Below are 16,289 nucleotides of genomic sequence, written 5' to 3'. Positions count from 1 at the left end.
GGAGTCCACAACGCGAATCTGCGTCCAGCTGACAGTTAGTAAGTTACTGATCGGGACGGGAATGGGCCTTCGAAAGCCCTCCTCTCCTGTGGCCGTGACCGTGGCTGCATGGGCTCGGAAACCGAACCCCAGGCAGAGTATGAGAGCGATGAGAACGATGGGAACGAATTTCGTTCCCCTTTGGGAAACGGCCTATTCTTTTGCCGGTAGTGGGCAAGAAGCAACCACAGAAGAAACAAATAATTTTTTGAAGTTTGTGAAAGAACAAAAGCCTCCTTCCATCTCTGCAGTACATCATCTACTTTCTGGGTTCAGTTAAATGTAAGAAAAAAAAATATATATATACATATATATATATATAGTCATTAATATTGGGACGAAGAAAAAGAGTGAAAAGGAGCTTCTAGAACAGTGCAATCAACAATGAAGTAATCAGTGACAAACAACAAACATGAATACAGAATATGTGTTTGAATGACAACCACCAGAAAATCACGAAATTTCAAGTGGTCCATGATTAAACTTGATCCTGACATTGATATTTGACGTTATTCCCCGTTGCAAAAACACCACTACATCTAAAGAAACGAGAATTTATACCAATACAGAGAAACCACCCAAAACACAAGTCCAAAATTTGACGAGTTATTCAGAGAAGTTTCGTTCCAGAGTAATCTAAAATAAGCCACGCTCTTGGCAACATTATTCGTTTCCAGTTGCAGAAATGTGAATTTGGCAGCCAATAATGCAAAGGAAAAGCTTTCAACTTACAGCAGGCGTTGCGTGAATGAGCAGTAAAATTATTAATTCTCCTCCTCCCTCTCTTTCCCCCTTTCATTTTGTTTTCATTTAGACCCCAAGCCTCCATCGCGTTTCAGCTCCTTTTGGCATGGAGAGCATGCAGCCACTCGTTTAATAATTTTCCAGCTTGAACCCCTCCCCCCCCCTCCTACTTCGATGCTGTCTGACGTGGACTTTTCCTGATGAGTCAGCGAGTACAGCGTGGGCAGAGAGAGCGAGTCAACAGCCACCGTGGCAGGCCTCCACGAAGAGTGTAAAATAAGAATTAGACCCCTTCGAATCCGACGTGGGGGGGATCACGGGTGCGGGGGTCGGTGTGAGTGCACATTGGCCCACCACCCGTGCATTATGGCCGGGTCATGGGGATTGAGACCGAAGCCACCCTTTTTTCTATGAAGGATTTGGTGCTTCTCAAGGTTGGGTAGTTTCTAGCACATCATAGACGAGAAAGCCTGTAATAATTTATAGTTTTTTTTAAATGTATTTGCATGCAAATGAAACATGATTTTTTTTCAAATTGAAAATGTAAAGGAAATGTTCTGTTCTCCAAGGTTGTACATCAATTGGACCCATCCATTATTTTGATTGAAAGTTCTTTTAGTATGATATATATATATATATATGTTCCTTCTTGGTAAGGGACTATTTGTATCTTTGTCGAATGGCACGATTCTGTCTTGCAATGCCTTTATATTGGTTTGTAAAATGCATATGATTGATTCATTGACATTTACTAGATCTTGCTTTTAATAAACAAAAATAAAAATAATTTTTTAAAAGTACAATAATTTTATAAACCTGTATTTTAAAAGATAGATTTTGAACTGTGTGATAATATATATATATATATATATATATACACACACACACACACACATGAACTGCATAAGAATAAAACTTTATTTTTCTACTTTCCTATAAATTGCATGACATGTGATGAAATTTTTCTACTTTGAAATAAAAAAATTGTGTTGATTTTAAGACAAAAAAAACTTGAATATTTATAATTATTTTAATACAATTTTGAACCAATTTTTACATTTTTACATTTTTTTTTTACGCAAAGATTATGGCACAAGAAATGACATCTCATCTCATAATACCCAAGAGACAAAGTAAGTGTCTTAAGTGAAGTAGCCATTAACTAAGACTTATAATATTGTATATTATCAAGCCACATTGTGGTATTCCAAAATTCCACTTATTTGACTTGTTTGTTTAAGTACCATGAAGTTGTTTTGCCATCCATGATTTGTCCCATCTTCTAAAGAGGGTAGCCTTATGTTCAAGATGCTCTCCCAATTTCTTCTTGATAGCTAACCATCTATTTTATCCATGTTCTATTCACCCTTTTCACAAGAGGTTTCTTACCCGAAAGTCATTCCATGCATCTTGTTCAAATTTTTATTGTTATTTTAAATTTTATTTATAAAAATAAATATGAAAGATAAAAAAGTATTTCTAAATAGTCTACAAAAAATCCTATAAATAGATGTCACCTTTTGTGTAAACATTTAAATTATAGGAAGCACTTTACAACAAAGATAGGACAAAAACAACTTTGGATCATATTTGACTAAGGTTTGATTAATTAGAGAGTACATAAAAAACCAAAATTACTATGAATATTTTTAATATTTTTAATAATTATAAAATTTTATGATATTTTAAAATTGTACTTATGTAAGTTAATACACATATTAATAAGATCTCTTTTTATCTTGTGTATCTTTTAAGAATGATACTAGTTTTTTCCATAAAATTCGTCAAACAGAAAATACTACTAAATAATTTATGGATAAAATTAAAAACATATAAAATCACGAGAAGATTTCATGAAGGTTTTAAAATTATCCAAAAGGGCGTACATTTTATATTTCTAACACACATCTTTAAATGGTTTTTGTATCCTTAAAACTGAGTTTGTATTTGTTTAAAAACACATATCTAAGAACATGTCTAATTTCATATTTCTGTTACTACCTATTCTTATATACATATGAGATAAAAGAGGCTTTGTTTCATAATCATAAAAACTATGCACACTTCAAAAAAAAAAACATAAGAAATTCATGATTAATTATACCTTTTTATTGAGAACAATACTTTACCGTAACACCATCTATTGAATTACATCAATTTTTATTTTTATTTTTCTATCAAATCAACCAATCCACCACCAAAATAAATATCAAATAAATAAATTCGACTACATTAAAAGGTATCATTTTACTTTGCCATGCATCAAACCCATTTGTCACTTTAGAACGAAACCAACAAGCAACGAGACCATTCATCCGCTTTCAACCACTTTAAAGCAACGACCACTTTTCGGAGCCTTTTGCTTGAACGTTTTCGCGAGCTGAAAGAGTTTTGTTTGTTTGTTTGTTTTCTTTTTTTCTTTTTTTTACCACGCAGGCATCGTCACAACGACGACGAGAAAGGATCGATCGGAGAAGCACCCAATTGTGTCTTTATTTAGCCATCGCAGGCGTTTATTATGAGCTGCAATAGCTACTATAAAATGAGCCCTTTAGGTGGTAAATTGGAGGCGCAATTGCGGGGGGAGACAGAAAGGTTGAGAGGAGTTCGGCTCGCTCTGTAACTGAGAATTCTTCCATTCCAGCTTGGCCGGAGCATTCCACTCGGTGGATGACCCAGTCTTAGGCCAGGGTCTTTTTGCTGTCAATGCCGAACAAGCCTTGGATGCAACCTAGTTTAGCAACGTAGCCTCTGCCGCATCAACTTTTGATGTCTCGGATTCGTCCAGGTTGTGTGTATTATACCAGTCAGAGTCAGTGTTGGGTCAAAGCGGACGGAAGATCAGGCTGAATGATTGATTAGCTGGGTAACCTCTTGCTTTGGTTCGTATCAGTGAGGGAATTTTGATGAGTTCGAACTGTTGAGTGTCATCCAGACGTTCCCCGCAAAGAGAGCGAGAGAGAGAGAGCAGTCGACGAAGCCCGTGTTGCCACCTGGATTCTCGAAGTGGCCAGTTGTAGAATATTTGGAATTGTTCGTGGTTTGGTTTCTCGGGGTTGATTATTGCTTGTGGATCTCGGTTGTCTTCGCCCCTACCTGAACGGACCTCCTGATAGTTATGGACCAGGTAGTTTCTATTTTTATCACTGCGTCAGTTCAGCTCTGGTAAGCGCCTGCGCTGTTCAGTGGTTTGTACCATGTTGTGTCGAGATGCCTGGCATCGAGGTTGAACGAGACGTTGGATACTGCGCACCACCATCATCGCGTACGAACTCTGGGCCATGGAGTAGAATCCTACACAAGTTGCCTGAGATTAATGATGCCGTTCTTTAGCGTAAAAATTTGTTCCCCAGTGGTCCTAACCCGTCGCATGATGGCCTCTGCTTGCTCTGACAGTCTTGCCAGAGCTCGCAGCGCCTGAACAGCTATTTGCGCTCAGAGCGACTTCGAGAGAAGCTAGCATCGCCTCAAAGAACCCTTTAGTGCTCGGAGACAGTGATTCCATTATTGAGCAGGATTTTCAGCCCCCCCCCCCCCCGGTCCCATGCCGCTTGAGCTACCGTAGTCTTGGTCCGTCTTGGCATCACATGCTAGACCTTGGATTCTAGTTAGATGTCGTGGTGATTTCTTTGTGCATTGCGTGGAGTCGATGCAGCTGGAGACTCATGTCTCGTAGTTCGCGTTGTCTTAGATGTGACCATTTTCTAAGCCCGTTTTGTGCTATGTGCATAGGCTAGTGTGACACACTTTTAGTTGCTGGGTGACGAGTGGGCCCGAGGTCTTCTTCATCGTCCGTGCTGAAGCGTAATGAGGCAAAAGCAATAGTCAGCGCTAAGAAATCGTACAGTTTCTTGCAAAAGTGTCCTCGAAGGGAAGGAAAGCCTCGATCTGCTATTCGAGACTTCGAGAAGAGGACTTCTCGAGTTTACTCAAGGCTTTCAAAGGGGTAAGCTAACTCTCGGTTTAAGTTCTAGTACCTGGTGTGCACCTCGATGCATGTACTCAAAGCCTGTCCATTTGGGAGGATTTTACGATCTTCTTCGAACTTGCTCTCCTCCGATCGTCACTGTCATGCCTTCTAGGGCATATCATGTTGGCATAACTTGCATGTCTAGACCGCTTCCGTATCCGGGCTGCAAATTGATGCTGACAGCAAAGGTGCTGAATGGTTTGGTGAACCAGTTGCTCGCTTGATTAAGCAGAGTTCTGGACATGCACATACATGCCCTTTGAACGTGACTTGAAGTAGCCATGAAATCCTCGTTAGTGTCCGCCATGGTCGCGACGAACTTTTGATGCCTCTTTCCGGAGCTGGGATTTAAACTTTGGCTTCTGGATTGCATCGTAGTTGCCACACTTCCTTTCCGTTCGGGAGTGAAGAAGCGGCATTTCATGCAGTCTACTATATCTTAGACTGTTGTAAAAAGTTTAGACAAGTTTCTTGGTCACTATCGAAATGGTCTACTGCGCGGTGGCGTTTGAAAAAATGAGTATTTATATATATATATATATATATATGTCTGCAGGGGATTTGCATGCGAATCCCCTACAGATAAGAATATAGACCACGGTGCAGTCCCCCTACTGCATTTCATCTTCTTTACTTTATAATTCGCAGGGAAGAAAATTTAATTGATTGTGTTTGCGTTCCCTGCAGGCCATAAAGACGTTGGTACATATCAATATCGTCTGCTTCTAGGTGGTTGGAAGTAGTCATCTGTCTAAATCAAGGTCGATTTTGAAACATCAACCTTCAGCTCATAAAAAATACCATTGTGTGCTTCTTTCAGGGTTTCTTTGGCTTACTAGATCACCCTGTTAATTTAGTGAGGAGGTGATATAATTGGAGGAAGGACCGTTCTTGGTGACGAAGGCAACCATTTTGCAGGTAGCCTTTTGAACTCATCAAGTCGAAGCTGGGCCTAAGTTCTAGCTGGTCTAGTGTGCCGGCATGCGCCGATTAAGGGTGCCAAAGCTGAAGCCCGGGTGAGGGCATGGATTCCATTCTCGTCCTCTTAATTTCCCTTTTGTACTTGTTCGAAGTTCAGAAGGGCCATTGTGGGAAATTGGGCAATCTCTCGCTACTCCAATAGGAACCAATTCAAGCTATAGAAGGAAGACAGCCGTATCAAAACCTTCATTCGACTTTGGACTGGATCGTAGATGATAAAACACAATTGCAACAGAAGTGTGCGATTCTCAATCTCTCTAACAAGTAGTTAACCCTTTCGCTCGCAAGAACCCCAATCGTATAATGTGATGTGTATTGGCAACTTGAGGGATGAGATTGAATGTCGCTTATTGACATGATGCCGTGTGAACAATGTTTCAAGAATCCAGCAGACTAGAGTGAGCTGCCGGTTGAGGCAAAATTGAGAGTGAAAATATAGCTGTTGAGACTGCGAAGTCGTGCTAATGAAGTTGCAGTGAATTGGCAGAACCACAAACTTACCTATGAAAATGAAGGATGATGAATACAAGAAGGCGCAGGCGCTGGGTGACGATCAATGGGTTCCCAGAGTAAGGAGCTTTCACACTCGGGTGGTGTATGGCTTATGCTTCATTGCAGCCGTGTGCTCTATCGCCCTGTGGGGCTTCAAGTGTTACAGATTGGACCTGAACAGTCTCGGCGAGGGCACAAACTCACCACCCGTATTCGGCCCGAAGAAATTGACTCCCGAAGAGTTGCGCGAGCATCTGGCCGAGATTGATAGGGGATTGAAGGCGTTCCTGAACAGCAGCAAGCCATTTACAAAATTCGGGCCCCCGGTCATGAATTGGGACAAGACGCGTGCAGACGCTATTCGGCGGAGCACAAACTCATCAAACGGGGTCAACCCAAAGCCGCGCATTATGCTGATCACAAGCTCGCACCCGAAGAAATGCGAGAACAAGCAAGGGGACCAAATGCTCTTGAAGTCGATCAAGAACAAGATGGATTACTGCCGGTTGCATGGAATCGAGCTCTACTACAACATGGACCACATCGACGAAGACATGACTTCATGGTGGGTGAAGACGTTTCTGACGCACATGCTCATGAAGCAGCACCCTGAAATCGACTGGTTCTGGTGGATGGACAGCGACGCCATCTTCACAGACATGACATTCGAGCTTCCGCTTCACAAGTACGAGAAGTACAATATGGTGATGCACGGGTGGGACGATGCGGTGTACGACAAGCGAAGCTGGCTCGGGCTGAACGCCGGTGTCTTCCTGATCCGGAACTGTCAGTGGTCGATGGACTTCCTGCACGCTTGGGCACCCATGAGCCCGAAGGGCAAAATTCGCGATGGGGCTGGTGAGTTTCTGACCAAGGCGCTCCCGGACAGAGGCAAGGGTGAGGCAGATGACCAGTCAGGGATTGTGTACCTGATGATCACAGACAGGGAGAGGTGGGGCTCCAAGATTTTTCTCGAAAACTCCTACTATTTCCAGGGCTATTGGAGAGTACTCACAGACAAATTTGAGGAGATGATGGCGAAGTACAAACCTGGGCTTTACGGTGACGACCGGTGGCCTTTCGTCACCCACTTTTGTGGATGTGAATTCTGTTGTGGATCGATCAACCCGGAATACACTAGAGACCAGTGCTTGGTTCACATGGAACGCGCTATCAACTTCGCTGACAACCAAGTCATCGGAAGATACGGCTTCCGCCACAAGTCATTAAAGACTCCGGAGGTTTCACCGAAGAGCAACAACCACGTTCAGAAGAACCAAACCAGCAACTCCATGGCTGCGGAATCGAAGAAAGCATAAGGTCCGGTTACCGACTTTCTCTCGAAGTCCAAACAAATTGCAGGACAGCAGCTCTTCTGCAGATCATAAACGACAACTCACATGCTGAGTTGCGTTATCTTCTGTTTTTTCTGAACTTATTTTTTCTGTTGGAGAGTTTTGCAGTAAGATGATTAGTTTGCGTAAGGATGATAAGCACGGCGACGCATTGCACAGCAAGAGGAAAAAATAACAGTAGTAACTGATCATCGTGTCCATATTTCCCGGACTTGCCTGACAATAAGGCGCAGAATTTATGCAGAAATAACCCACAGCCTTCAATGTATTTGGAATCAAGCGCCAGTTAGAAAAGTTGATTAATCTGTAGTGGGCTAGTGTTCTGCTTCGGCTGTGGAAGTATCTGCCTGATGAGGGTTATAGATGACTTTACTATGCAACCTTTTGATCAATCTCAAGATTTGTACAGGGTCCTTGGTTGCAATTTTTGCAGAACTCCACAAGTGGGTGTCTGTGTGTGCTCCTTCATCTTGCCGAATTGTTTGCTTTCATGCGCAGTTTCTGTGTTTTTTTTGTTCTATGAGGAAGTGCTTCTGTACCTGCAGCATTGTCTGATTGTTGCTGTTTATTCATGAAAAAACATAGGATTCTTTTCTTTCCTTTTAGTAGTAAGAATGTGTTGAAAGATGAATGTTGATATGGAATACATTTTTACAAAGAAATGCGAATCCCAACATTTATAAGAGTTGGCTTTGCTTACATACATGTATGTGTGTGTTAAAAATATGCAGGTTTTGATTCAGTACCAAGGAGAGTAGTTGTTGATGATCCATTAGCATCTAAATGGTATATATTAGGGCTTGTGAGTCCCCTCTTTTCACACCCAATCACATGTACGTATATATGTACATATATATATATATATATATATAGATTTACCATCCTTTTTTTTGGTCTGTCATTTTCATGTACTATCTACTCAAGGGTTAGGATTCATTCAGAATGTTGAAAGAGAATCACATCAGCCAAATTTGAAAATTCACAATCTAAGGATTGAAATTTGGATAAACAATCTTGAGTGACTTAAAATTCTCTCTCTGATTCAAAACTAAGAAACTCTCATTCAAGCTATTTGAGTTATTTGTTAATTACAAGAACAAACAAATGCTTTCCAATTTCACTTAGTTTATTCAATAAGTTGCAGTTTTTTTCTTAAAGAGGCATCAGATTCATTGAAAAAATCAAATCAAATCAAACTAATGCAATCAAAAAGCAACAATAGAATCTAAAATTATTTGTGACAATTAAAGAGGGAGAATGTTAAAGCAACTCAAACTTTTACTAAAGTGACCCATCTCATCTTAAGTATCATTAGAAAAATGATGGTTCCCAACCTCCACTCTCTATGTCACTAGCTCTTGTTTGGACCCCCTTCTCCTCTTCTCCCCATTTCCACTCAGGTTTTGCCACTATATTGCAAATCTCCCTAGAATGCAAATTCTCGTCATATGATCTGCACTTGACAAATTAACACACATCAAACAATCTCTACCTCTCTCTCTCTACCATTGTGCCATGTTTATGTAGTTCTATGTTCATTCTCACATTTGCTTTGCACTCCATTGCCACAAGCTTGTGAAGTTGAATCTCTATGCTTTTCCATGGAATAACAATAACAATAGGTTGAAGCAACACCACTTTAGTAAAAGCCTAAATCTATTTAGCATTTCCATATATATATATATATATATATATATATATTGTTTTAACCAAAAATATATATTTTAAAAATTAAAATTTATAACTTTCCCTTAATTTACGAAATACAAAACCTTCTAAAACATAGCCAAACTTTAGAGGATATTAAAAAAGGGGAATGATAAAGTGACCCAAATTTTTACTAAAATGACCCACTCTATCTTAAGCATCATTGCACCCTTGGAGCCCCCATCCCTGTTGCCCGTTCCCAACCATTGCTTAAGATGGGGGCAAGGGATTGGGAACTTCAAGAATAAGGCAACCTTTGGGAATATAGGAATAGTTGGGAATGGAGGAATGGCTTGGAATGGGGCATGTGGGTTGATTTAGTAACAATTTGGTTCGCTTTATCATTTCCTTTAAAACATGTATATATATATATATATATATATATTAATGACTTGATGTTTTACTTTAAAACTACGGCAGTGGATAAGGATCTCACAAAGTGCTACATAACCCCCACATCCTCACCCCTTCCCCAACATGATATTTATCCATCCATAAACACATTCATCCATTCAATTTCCTTCATAAATACATAGAAACATCCGTCCATTTATGCAACGTTTCATCCATCCATCCGGGTCGTGTGAATGTATTTTAGGGTTCCCACGGTGGACGGCGCGACGACGACATTGGGTTTGTTTCAATGGTGGGGGAGCGATGAACGTCACCATGCGCGTCGCGTTAGGAGTGCAGCTCGATTCGAGGTACAGCTTGGCAATGTGGCACACTCGCCGCGGCTCGTGGTGAAGGGACTGGGCCATGCTGAGCCGTGGATTGGTTGGGTCTCTGGATTAGATAAGGGTTTTCCCGGAACGAACAAACCGGGGTGGACGGGCAATCGAGGGGAAGCTATGAGATATTCCCCTCGCAAATTGGTGTTGTATGGGCCAAACTAGTGAGTGACGGAGAATTAGAGCTGTCGATTTGATCGGTTTATCCGGTTTTTACGGGAAGATTTCCCACTTAAACGACATCCTCCGTTTTACGCATTCAGGATCACGGCATTTTTGAAAGTCAAATACCCGATACTGACGAAATGTCACCTCGGGTTCTACCTTGTCCGTCTTCTGTTTCCAGAGACGTTTGTCTCATTTCCCTCATCTGCAAGTCGGGTGGCGTAGTCTGCAGTGCTTCAGGCCTTCTTTATTTATTAGAGGGGACGATGTGACGAGGCTCGGAATATACTGTGAAGGAGAATTGATTTAATGATATCGCAATAGATAACGTAAAGACTTAGTGAGCTGCGCGACTTGGAGAAAAGTGGAAGAACCGGACATTATTCGTGTGAGTAGAAGTTTAAAGTTAGGTGCTGTGGCGAGGAAGCTGAAGACGAGGTGAGTTGAAACTCTTTTCTGGTGTATGGCTCTTTCACAAATGTAATTAGCTGGTGAAATTCTGCCATTTTGACGTGGGTTTGGGATGATACCTGGGTGCTTTCTTTCTTGAACTTCCAAGCAAATGCTAACTTGGTGTTCTCGGTTACAGAAGCCAATCCTCCGGCACGGATTTTGGGAAATTCAATTTCGGATACCTGATGTTCGAAGAAGAGCAGCTTGGAATTATCACTCTGATGCCCTGGAGTGGTTCTGCACGTCACAGGCTTGTTTCAAACATTAGAATACCCTCCCTATCCCTGGATAAATGAAACTGTCTAAAATGGTTTGTGAGGTTGCCGCGTAGTTCTATTCTGAATTCAGGCTCTCAATTGGTAAACAGATGCTTGTAATTAAGCATATTACTGAAGAATTTCCAAATTATGGCGCAGTGGTTGGCCGCTGGTGTGTGCTTAGCAAGTGCAGCTTTAACTAGTCGACGGGAGGGAAAGAAAAACATTCCACTTGTATTTGCAGGTGCAGCTGCTGCGATCACCTTTGTGTATCGATCTACTCCAAGGACCCTTTGGAAGGATTCTAGGAAATGCAGTAAGACTGCTGAGAACACTGTAGAAGGTAATCCAGATGTGGACAAAACACAAGCCGCAACACCTGATGAACACGGTTTGAAGTCCAATGAGAATGAGACGCAAGCAGAGGTGGGTGAAAATTTCTGGGCTCCAACTGACGATGAGAGGGTTGAGGAAACGATGGATGTTACCCAAGACAAGTGTCAAGACAGCGAAGAATCTCAATCCGACATGGTCAGCGAGTCATCACGACATGAAGTCCATTCTCGGTTGCAATTGAGCTGTGAAGATTTAACAAGCACAGCTGAAACAAATGAGGTTTCAATTCAAGCTCTTGAAGCTCATCACATTCCCACTGAGTCTTGTGATTCCAGCCCTAATATTTCCGCCCCTGCTAGCGATATCAGTACAAATAGCAATGACGCGGTAGAAGCTGTACACCCTGTAACGACAGATTCTCAGTCCTCTACTAGTGATACGGACGTACACTCAGTCGAATCAGGCCCGGAGGTCTCTGCTCGATCACCGGAAAGTGCTGGAGATACTGACGCCCAGAAGTATCTTTCGAAGGAAAGTACAAGGACAGCTCAAGAAGAGCGCCTACGAGCTTATGATGCGTACCTTGCGGATCCGTCACTCTCCCCCAGCTTGAAAAACCAGGTCCTTCGAGCCCGGAAAATCGCCCTGATGAGGCTTAACCTGGAATAGTCTCGAACAAGTGGTGATCCTTGATTGAGTGTCGAGGATGTAGGCTTAAGCGTGAGAAGCAAGGAAGAGGAGCAGTAACCTAGTTGCATTAAGTCCTGAAGAGTGGATGATGTATATATCGCCACTTAGAACCCTGGATGACATTCACAGCAAGAGGTATAACCATCTACTGAAGTTTTTCTCTAGCTGAACGCAGTGTAGATGGGAATGGGTATTAGATTTGTCAAATAGAACTCTCTGCTTTCTAAAGTTTATTTCTTCTTAGCAGGTGGGGATTGAATCTGTATACAGTGGATGATTCAGAGTTGCAGCATTTACAGTGTGCTGCTATGGAGTCACGTGTGAGGAAGACATGCGATTGCTGCCTCATCCTGCTGCTTCCATGGCGACACAAAGTGGAAGCGGAGGCATTGCTATTGCGAGTTACTGCCTGATCCCGGACGCACAAGTGATGGCAGTATATATAGCTACGTGATTGTGAAGCTTCTTGTATTCCCTGTTTTTATTTTGTTTTTTTGTTTATGTGCACTTAAATGTGAGGATGTACATTATGCTCATTCTATGTGTTTGTAAGACTCGCTTTAGACATTGACTTGCGGAATTAAGGACAATCCAAAACTTCAATTCGAGTTTTGTACTTTTTGGCAAAGGACGAGAGGTAGTAAGCTGTGGACAAAACTTTAAACGTTATCGTAGAAATGTCTTAATGACTTGAGCCATCTTCTCAGGAATTGTTTTTATAAACGATCAGCGAAACAATATGATTTTCAACTATTATTCAGTTTCATGTCAAAATTTTCGTCTTCATTTCTCTTGACCTATGATTGCTTTTGCTTAATATATCGTCCCAACAGGTAATTGCCAAATTTGAATTAATTAAGCTGTTTTTTTTTTTTTTTTTTTTTTTTTTTCACTATCCGTGAACAGAACTTGTTTGTATGATGTAACTAAAGCTTTGACTCGACATAATTTTTCATCCAATATTCACGTTGAATACCAGGTTGAAAATGAGAAAAAGATTTAAAGATGATACTAATTTTTAGAATAAAAAATCAAGCGTGAATGAATACTTGGGACATTTGATTGTACACTTTCGCAACAGGGAGTTACCATATCAACCCACAGCTCCTTGTGTAACATACTCTCCCTAGCGCAGCTTCTGCCTGTAGCAGAGAAAAATGTTACATTTGATACATAATAAATAAAAGTACGTAATTTCTCCCTTGCTACAACTTCTTGAACGCTTGCACAGGTTATCTCAACCAAGGATCCATAATGGCTATTCAAGACTTTAGGTTGCCACTGCTAATTTACTTTGTGGAAATTCTGGATCTGTAGTGCAAGGAATCCGGACTGATATGCCATCTGGTAGAACCATCTCCATGCGTTGCTAGGCTCACGTAGTTATAGCTGAACCTGGCCGCTGTAACTGACTTAATCCTTGGGACATTTGGACGATGACCATGTCATTTACAATGTGATGTACAGCACACTCGCAAATACTTCGTAGAGGGGTAAATGGCACAAAGCCACGTCTTCAGAAATATGGCAATGAAAAAGAAATGCGATCAAATCCTACACAGAATCCTGTAAATAAGAGCCATGCGGTTCCACTAACCCTGTGCCTTTCGGAACTTGACCCAGAAAAGAATTGTATTAGCAAACCTAACCAGTCAATAAATACGCCCTCAAACTGGAGATGCTAAATGCAGCTCGATGGGAAAATGAATGGGCTCCACATAGAAATGTACACCCAACTCGAAATGTTGAGAACACGCTGGTACTTTACTCCAGAGGTCTGTTCGAATGTCGTACACTAGAATCAAACTCACACCTGCAGAGATGCAAATACGAGTACCATGTCCAACACAAACAATGGTACTCGCATTTGCATCGTCATTCTGGAACCATTCGTCGCGTAAATCTTCGAGCAATTCCTCGGATAAACTCGTGACCTCCCTCCACTCTTTCGGATGTAGTTGGGCTCTAGTTGGATCCTCACTTTCATGCCAATCTCTTGGAACGGATCCAACAGGAGCATCTGTATTCGAGTCCTCGAGCTTGAGGATGTACACGCATGTAACTACTCCCCCAAATCCACGCGCAAGGACCATGTAAATGGAACCGCCACACTCCACCACTTGAGTCAACTGGTAATCGCCACGGTCGTCTAGCGGGACCTTGTGTAGCACTTTCTGCCATGTCTCAGCTTCGATGTCATAGGCCACCACACCGATCTGGCCGCACTGGTAGATTGCCTCACAGTACACGGAGCCCCAACATACAGCCGCCGTTGGGCCATAAGAGAATACATTTGCTGGATGATGGGCATCGACGGCCATCCAAGATTTTGTACTTGATTCGTAAATTGCGATACTTGGAAACGAGTCTGTGACAAAGGTATACCGAATCTTTCCAACAATGATCACTTTGTAGGATCTTGTGGACTGGTCTGTTAAAATGTGCACAGAGACTGATGATGGCCATTTGTATGTGATTGGTGGCAGCTCCACACATGTTCGCGCCACAGGATTGCATAGGAACAGGCTTGAAGCCCCTCTGAAACATATAAATCCTCCAGCACCAGCAACAGGCGCCCTCGCTTCACGAGGTAAGAAGTCAAGTGGTGGCAACTTTTGCCATTTCTCGGTCATGTGATCGTACCCAAAGAACACGCTAAATAAATCATTTCCTCCTTGCTCATCGTTCCCCGATGTACAACTCCCAGAATCTCCCCTGTAGAATTTGCGTGATATTATAGCTGGAAAATAGGGTTCGTACTGACCATTGCACAGGTTTAGAAACTCAGGAGTTGAAGTTAGCGAATTCCATTGCTTGCAAACCGTGCGAGCCCGGAAGAGCTGAGGCACCGGTAGTCGAGCCAACACTCTAACTACAATATCACCAGGTAGTCTGTTCCATGAATTCGAATCTGAACTGGCTTCGTCTGGCTCAAGTCCACCAATGGTTCCCATGATGAATGTCCTAGTCAAGAAATGATTCTCCTTCAGAACTGTTGATATCTACTTACAGGCTCAGTTAATTCAAGCTAGGATCCGCATAGATCCCATCCAGACGTCTTCGGGAGAACCCTGTACAGACAAAAACGATGTGCTCAAAACCTAGTCTGAGACAGATCAATCAGCTCAGGTTCCAACTGAAATTTGATCAAACCTCAGCTAAGGCAACACAAGCTTCAAAATAACAACCTCCAACCAGTGATTTTGAGGACTAGCGTAGCTACACGAACTCTCTTCATAATATCAATACTCAATCAGAAAATACAAGTGTGATTGAACTACCCTAGCTACATCCATAATTCTTCGCCTGACAATACGTCTAGAACCCCAGAATGTTGACGGCGGAATTTGCAGTTCCACAACTACATTAATTGGTGATTATATACACTTCTAAAAGTCCTTTACGCAATTAGGGCAGATTCGAATAATACCAAACCAGCCCAAAGTCGGAGCTCAACAAGAACACCTAAAAGTGAGAATAGTTCGATCTTCTCCAAAAACCTTATAATACTGTCATAATTGCTCCAGAAGATAGGCCACACAAATCAAATGTACAGAAACTCACAAAGATTAAGACAACCTTCACAAAAACACCCTCAATTGTTTGTTTCAGATTCTTACACTAAAATTTGCTCATCGAATACTGTAGAGAAAACTTGACATCGAGCGCAAGCAACCTAAAAATAAGATCCCTCAGAAAGGCCTACAATATTTACGACATCGCCAAGCGAAGGAGGAGTTTAAAGGCTACAAGGGCGACTGGACCAATACGGTTCCAGAAATCGGTTATTCAAGCAACAATGAACAAGAACACCTCTTTCTAGACACGCATTTCTGCTTCATAACACACAAGGATTTCATTCTTGACACTCGAGAAAGACGATAATAACCCAGCTCTTTCGAGCACGATGAACAAACAAAAGTTGAATTCTAAACACCTAAAATTAAACACATGATTGAAGGCATTAGATGTTACCTCCCTCACAACAGTCACTCACCTGTACTAAAGACACCACGACCTTTATGCACACCCTGATCGCAATAAAACGTGTTGCCGGAGCGTCGAATTCCCACCAAAGAAAACCACGAGCTACCAATACAGTCCAAAACTACCTTCAATGCATCCAAGAAACATTAACCACTAATAAATTCTGCCTACCCAATAGAGCTCAAGCTCGCTATATACAGCACTACCTCGCATCGACGGAGCTTGTTCTCGAACCAGACTCCACAACCAGGGGAATACATGCAAACCCACTAGATTATCGTGGAGACAAGTGAGTTACGCTGAATGGTTCGGAGAGATCTAGGGTTTTCTCGGGAGAAGGCCAGGTGTTACAACAGGATTACAAAATAAAAACTTTGTGGTT

At 41.9% G+C, this 16,289-nt stretch overlaps 3 protein-coding genes across 58 annotated transcripts; 2 read left to right on the top strand and 1 right to left on the bottom strand.

The window, feature by feature from the left end:
* Positions 1–3,262: 3,262 nt before the first annotated feature.
* Positions 3,263–8,005, top strand: LOC112281622 (xyloglucan 6-xylosyltransferase 1). Of its 50 annotated transcripts, none has more exons than XM_090249911.1 (5): positions 3,328–3,571; positions 4,516–4,729; positions 5,574–5,671; positions 6,222–7,546; positions 7,690–8,005. In XM_090249911.1, the coding sequence occupies exon 4, from the start codon at positions 6,238–6,240 to the stop codon at positions 7,543–7,545; it is 1,308 nt and encodes a 435-aa protein (XP_090106037.1). In that variant the 5' UTR covers positions 3,328–3,571; positions 4,516–4,729; positions 5,574–5,671; positions 6,222–6,237; the 3' UTR covers position 7,546; positions 7,690–8,005. The 50 variants fall into 50 exon arrangements, with proteins under 50 accessions (XP_090106008.1, XP_090106037.1, XP_090106014.1 ...); XM_090249888.1 differs by adding an exon at positions 5,441–5,455 and having other exon boundaries at positions 5,574–5,769; positions 6,222–8,005; XM_090249885.1 differs by lacking the exon at positions 5,574–5,671 and adding exons at positions 5,441–5,514; positions 5,672–5,769 and having other exon boundaries at positions 6,222–8,005.
* A 1,927-nt stretch (positions 8,006–9,932) lies between these two features.
* Positions 9,933–12,694, top strand: LOC112281221 (uncharacterized). Of its 4 annotated transcripts, none has more exons than XR_002969554.3 (3): positions 9,933–10,622; positions 10,774–12,055; positions 12,203–12,694. XR_002969554.3 is itself a non-coding variant. In XM_024517494.3 (2 exons), the coding sequence occupies exon 2, from the start codon at positions 11,045–11,047 to the stop codon at positions 11,897–11,899; it is 855 nt and encodes a 284-aa protein (XP_024373262.1). In that variant the 5' UTR covers positions 9,933–10,622; positions 10,774–11,044; the 3' UTR covers positions 11,900–12,694. The 4 variants fall into 4 exon arrangements, 1 of the variants encoding a protein (XP_024373262.1); XR_002969553.3 differs by having other exon boundaries at positions 12,191–12,694; XR_002969552.3 differs by having other exon boundaries at positions 12,168–12,694.
* Positions 12,695–12,958: 264 nt separating this feature from the next.
* Positions 12,959–16,289, bottom strand: LOC112281220 (F-box/kelch-repeat protein At5g15710). Of its 4 annotated transcripts, none has more exons than XM_024517491.3 (2): positions 16,114–16,289; positions 12,959–14,991 (listed from the first exon to the last, which is right to left on the bottom strand). In XM_024517491.3, exon 2 carries the CDS (start codon positions 14,872–14,874, stop codon positions 13,588–13,590), a length of 1,287 nt encoding a protein of 428 aa, XP_024373259.1. In that variant the 5' UTR covers positions 14,875–14,991; positions 16,114–16,289; the 3' UTR covers positions 12,959–13,587. The 4 variants fall into 4 exon arrangements, with proteins under 4 accessions (XP_024373259.1, XP_024373257.1, XP_024373258.1 ...); XM_024517489.3 differs by having other exon boundaries at positions 15,918–16,288; XM_024517490.3 differs by lacking the exon at positions 16,114–16,289 and adding an exon at positions 15,541–15,909.

This window comes from Physcomitrium patens, chromosome 4 (assembly GCF_059467195.1).
Source record: "Physcomitrium patens ecotype Gransden chromosome 4, ASM5946719v1, whole genome shotgun sequence".
NCBI classification, from domain to species: domain Eukaryota; kingdom Viridiplantae; phylum Streptophyta; class Bryopsida; order Funariales; family Funariaceae; genus Physcomitrium; species Physcomitrium patens.
The sequence above is the reverse complement of the archived record's forward strand: the minus strand, read 5'-3'. Positions and strand labels throughout refer to the sequence as shown.

Excerpts from the sequence above, each read along its gene's own strand:
- LOC112281220 (XM_024517491.3), bottom strand. The coding sequence starts at position 14,874 with ATGGGAACCATTGGTGGACTTGAGCCAGACGAAGCCAGTTCAGATTCG.
- LOC112281622 (XM_090249882.1), top strand. The coding sequence starts at position 5,735 with ATGCGCCGATTAAGGGTGCCAAAGCTGAAGCCCGG. Across the intron at positions 5,770-6,221 it reads GTGCCAAAGCTGAAGCCCGG|AACCACAAACTTACCTATGA; the intron begins GTGAGGGCATGG and ends GTGAATTGGCAG.
- LOC112281221 (XM_024517494.3), top strand. The coding sequence starts at position 11,045 with ATGGCGCAGTGGTTGGCCGCTGGTGTGTGCTTAGCAAGTGCAGCTTTA.